This window comes from Chiloscyllium plagiosum, unplaced genomic scaffold, assembly GCF_037043375.1.
Source record: "Chiloscyllium plagiosum isolate Xiang-an unplaced genomic scaffold, Cpla_swu_hap1 HiC_scaffold_235, whole genome shotgun sequence".
In the NCBI taxonomy this organism is placed as follows: Eukaryota; Metazoa; Chordata; class Chondrichthyes; order Orectolobiformes; family Hemiscylliidae; genus Chiloscyllium; species Chiloscyllium plagiosum.
Genome location: NW_028270374.1, coordinates 82,501 through 87,500, shown reverse-complemented (window position 1 = coordinate 87,500; position 5,000 = coordinate 82,501). Strand labels below are relative to the sequence as shown.

The 5,000-nt window shown below is 57.1% G+C and overlaps 1 protein-coding gene across 1 annotated transcript in view; it reads right to left on the bottom strand.

Moving 5' to 3' along the window:
• LOC148133643 (ER lumen protein-retaining receptor 1) overlaps positions 1 to 5,000 on the bottom strand; it is a 44,025-nt gene that overhangs the window by 3,909 nt on the left and 35,116 nt on the right. Inside the window, exon 3 of the mRNA XM_087985768.1 lies at positions 1,974 to 2,132. Within this exon, the coding sequence (XP_087841894.1) occupies positions 1,974 to 2,132 (159 nt within the window). The remainder of the gene's footprint in view (positions 1 to 1,973; positions 2,133 to 5,000) is intronic.

Genomic DNA, 5,000 nt, shown 5'->3' with positions numbered 1-5,000 from the left:
ACTGGGCACCGGGAGGGAGGGAGGGAGTGTGGGCCTGGATTAGGGAGCTCAAGGCCTAGAGTATATCCATCTCCCTCCGACAGTGCGGCCCTCCCTCAGTACTGGGCACCGGGAGGGAGTGTGGGCCTGGATTATGGAGCTCAAGGCCTAGAGTATATCCATCTCCCTCCGACAGTGCGGCACTCCCTCAGTACTGGGCACCGGGAGGGAGGGAGTGTGGGCCTGGATTATGGAGCTCAAGGCCTAGAGTATATCCATCTCCCTCCGACAGTGCGGCGCTCCCTCAGTACTGGGCACCGGGAGGGAGGGAGGGAGGGACTGTGGGCCTGGATTATGGAGCTCGAGGCCTAGAGTATATCCATCTCCCTCCGACAGTGCGGCGCTCCCTCAGTACTGGGCACCGGGAGGGAGGGAGGGAGGGACTGTGGGCCTGGATTATGGAGCTCAAGGCCTAGAGTATATCCATCTCCCTCCGACAGTGCGGCACTCCCTCAGTACTGGGCACCGGGAGGGAGGGAGGGAGGGAGTGTGGGCCTGGATTATGGAGCTCCAGGCCTAGAGTATATCCATCTCCCTCCGACAGTGCGGCGCTCCCTCAGTACTGGGCACTGGGAGGGACGGAGGGAGGGAGGGAGGGAGTGTGGGCCTGGATTATGGAGCTCAAGGCCTAGAGTATATCCATCTCCCTCCGACAGTGCGGCACTCCCTCAGTACTGGGCACCGGGAGGGAGGGAGGGAGTGTGGGCCTGGATTATGGAGCTCCAGGCCTAGAGTATATCCATCTCCCTCTGACAGTGCGGCCCTCCCTCAGTACTGGGTATCGGGAGTGAGGGAGTGTGGGCCTGGATTATGGAGCTCAAGTCCTAGAGTATATCCATCTCCCTCCGACAGTGCGGCGCTCCCTCAGTACTGGGCACCGGGAGGGAGGGAGGGAGTGTGGGCCTGGATTATGGAGCTCAAGGCGTAGAGTATATCCATCTCCCTCCGACAGTGCGGCACTCCCTCAGTACTGGGCACCGCGAGGGAGGGAGGGAGGGAGTGTGGGCCTGGATTATGGAGCTCAAGGCCTAGAGTATATCCATCTCCCTCTGACAGTGCGGCCCTCCCTCAGTACTGGGTATCGGGAGTGAGGGAGTGTGGGCCTGGATTATGGAGCTCCAGGCCTAGAGTATATCCATCTCCCTCTGACAGTGCGGCCCTCCCTCAGTACTGGGCACCGGGAGGGAGGGAGTGTGGGCCTGGATTATGGAGCTCAAGGCCTAGAGTATATCCATCTCCCTCCGACAGTGCGGCACTCCCTCAGTACTGGGCACCGGGAGGGAGGGAGTGTGGGCCTGGATTATGGAGCTCAAGGCCTAGAGTATATCCATCTCCCTCCGACAGTGCGGCACTCCCTCAGTACTGGGCACCAGGAGGGAGGGAGGGAGGGAGTGTGGGCCTGGATTATGGAGCTCAAGGCCTAGAGTATATCCATCTCCCTCCGACAGTGCGGCACTCCCTCAGTACTGGGCACCGGGAGGGAGGGAGGGAGTGTGGGCCTGGATTATGGAGCTCAAGGCCGAGAGTATATCCATCTCTCTCCGACAGTGCGGCACTCCCTCAGTACTGGGCACCGGGAGGGAGGGAGTGTGGGCCTGGATTATGGAGCTCAAGGCCTAGAGTATATCCATCTCCCTCCGACAGTGCGGCACTCCCTCAGTACTGGGCACCGGGAGGGAGGGAGGGAGGGAGGGAGTGTGGGCCTGGATTATGGAGCTCAAGGCCGAGAGTATATCCATCTCCCTCCGACAGTGCGGCACTCCCTCAGCACTGGGCACCGGGAGGGAGGGAGTGTGGGCCTGGATTATGGAGCTCAAGGCCTAGAGTATATCCATCTCCCTCTGACAGTGCGGCCCTCCCTCAGTACTGGGCACCGGGAGGGAGGGAGGGAGGGAGGGAGGGAGGGAGGGAGGGAGGGAAGTGGGTATTCCTACCTCGAGGGGAGTGAAGTCATGGTTGACGAGAAATGCCAAGATGGCCGTCGGGATAGCCAGGAACTCAATACGGAACGTGTCATGATTCCCATCATAGGTGGCCTTGAACTTGGAGTATATCATCCACACAGTGGCATACGCACAACCGATATATACAACCTGTACAGGACAGAACATCACAGCACCGGGTTAGAGACAGGGGACAGCTCCCTGTACAGGACAGAACATCACAGAGACAGCACCGGGTTAGAGACAGGGGACAGCTCCCTGTACAGGACAGAACATCACAGAGACAGCACCGGGTTAGAGACAGGGGACAGCTCCCTGTACAGGACAGAACATCACAGAGACAGCACCGGGTTAGAGACAGGGGACAGCTCCCTGTACAGGACAGAACATCACAGAGACAGCACCGGGTTAGAGACAGGGGACAGCTCCCTGTACAGGACAGAACATCACAGAGACAGCACCGGGTTAGAGACAGTGGACAGCTCCCTGTACAGGACAGAACATCACAGAGACAGCACCGGGTTAGAGACAGGGGACAGCTCCCTGTACAGGACAGAACATCACAGGGACAGCACCGGGTTAGAGACAGGGGACAGCTCCCTGTACAGGACAGAACATCACAGAGACAGCACCGGGTTAGAGACAGGGGACAGCTCCCTGTACAGGACAGAACATCACAGAGACAGCACCGGGTTAGAGACAGGGGACAGCTCCCTGTACAGGACAGAACATCACAGGGACAGCACCGGGTTAGAGACAGGGGACAGCTCCCTGTACAGGACAGAACATCACAGGGACAGCACCGGGTTAGAGACAGGGGACAGCTCCCTGTACAGGACAGAACATCACAGAGACAGCACCGGGTTAGAGACAGAGGACAGCTCCCTGTACAGGACAGAACATCACAGAGACAGCACCGGGTTAGAGACAGGGGACAGCTCCCTGTACAGGACAGAACATCACAGGGACAGCACCGGGTTAGAGACAGGGGACAGCTCCCTGTACAGGACAGAACATCACAGAGACAGCACCGGGTTAGAGACAGGGGACAGCTCCCTGTACAGGACAGAACATCACAGGGACAGCACCGGGTTAGAGACAGGGTAAAGCTCCCTATACACCGATCCTCCAGGGACAGCACCGGGTTAGAGACAGGGGTAAAGCTCCCTATGCACTGATCCCCCAGGGACAGCACCGGGTTAGAGACAGGGTAAAGCTCCCTCTGCACCGATCCCCCAGGGACAGCACCGGGTTAGAGACAGGGTAAAGCTCCCTCTGCACCGATCCCCCAGGGACAGCACCGGGTTAGAGACAGGGTAAAGCTCCCTATACACCGATCCCCCAGGGACAGCACCGGGTTAGAGACAGGGTAAAGCTCCCTCTGCACCGATCCCCCCAGGGACAGCACCGGGTTAGAGACAGGGGAAAGCTCCCTCTGCACTGATCCCCCAGGGACAGCACCGGGTTAGAGACAGGGTAAAGCTCCCTGTACACCGATCTCCCAGGGACAGCACCGGGTTAGAGACAGGGTAAAGCTCACTCTACACCGATCTCCCAGGGACAGCACCGGGTTAGAGACAGGGTAAAGCTCCCTGTACACCGATCTCCCAGGGACAGCACCGGGTTAGAGCCAGGGTAAAGCTCCCTGTACACCGATCTCCCAGGGACAGCACCGGGTTAGAGACAGGGGAAAGCTCCCTGTACACCGATCTCCCAGGGACAGCACCGGGTTAGAGACAGGGGAAAGCTCCCTGTACACCGATCTCCCAGGGACAGCACCGGGTTAGAGCCAGGGTGAAGCTCCCTGTACACCGATCTCCCAGGGACAGCACCGGGTTAGAGACAGGGGAAAGCCTCTTCTACACCGATCCCCCAGTCAGACACTCCCATGGACAGCACGGGGTTAGAGACAGGGTAAAGCTTCCTCGACGCTGTCCCTCCATCAAACACTCCCAGGGACAAGGGGTCAGATACAGAGTAAAGCTCCCTCTACACCGTCCCCCACTCCCAGGGACAGGGGGTTAGATACAGAGTAAAGCTCCCTCTACACCGTCCCCCACTCCCAGGGACAGGGGGTTAGGTACAGAGTAAAGCTTCCTGTACACCGTCCCCACTCCCAGGCACAGGGGGGTTAGATACAGAGTAAAGCTCCCTCTACACCATCCCCCACCCCCAGGGACAGGGGGGTTAGATACAGAGTAAAGCTTCCTCTACACCGTCCCCACTCCCAGGGACCGGGGGTTAGATACAGAGTAAAGCTCCCTCTACACCGTCCCCCACTCCCAGGGACACACACACAAACACAAACAGACACACACACACACAAACACAAACACACACAAACAGACACACACAAACACAAACAGACACACACACACACACAAACACACACACACACAAACACACACACACACAAACACACACACACAAACACAGACACACACACACAAACAGACACACACACACAAACACACACACAGACACACACACACACACACACACAAACACACACACACACACAAACACAGACACACACACACACACAGACACACACACACACACAGACACACACACACACACAAATACACACACACAGACACACACACACAGACACACACACAAACAGACACAAACACAGACACACACACACACAAACACAAACAGACACAGACACACACACAAACACAAACAGACACACACACACACAAACACACACACACAAACACAGACACACACACACACACAAACACACACACACAAACAGACACACACACAAACACAGACACACACACACAAACACAGACACACACACACAAACACAAACAGACACACACACACACAAACAGACACACACACACAGACAGACACACACACACACACAAACAGACACAAACACACACAAACACAAACAGACACAGACACACACACACAAACACAAACAGACACACACACACACACACACACACACACACAAACACACACACACAAACACCGACACACACACAAACACAAACAGAC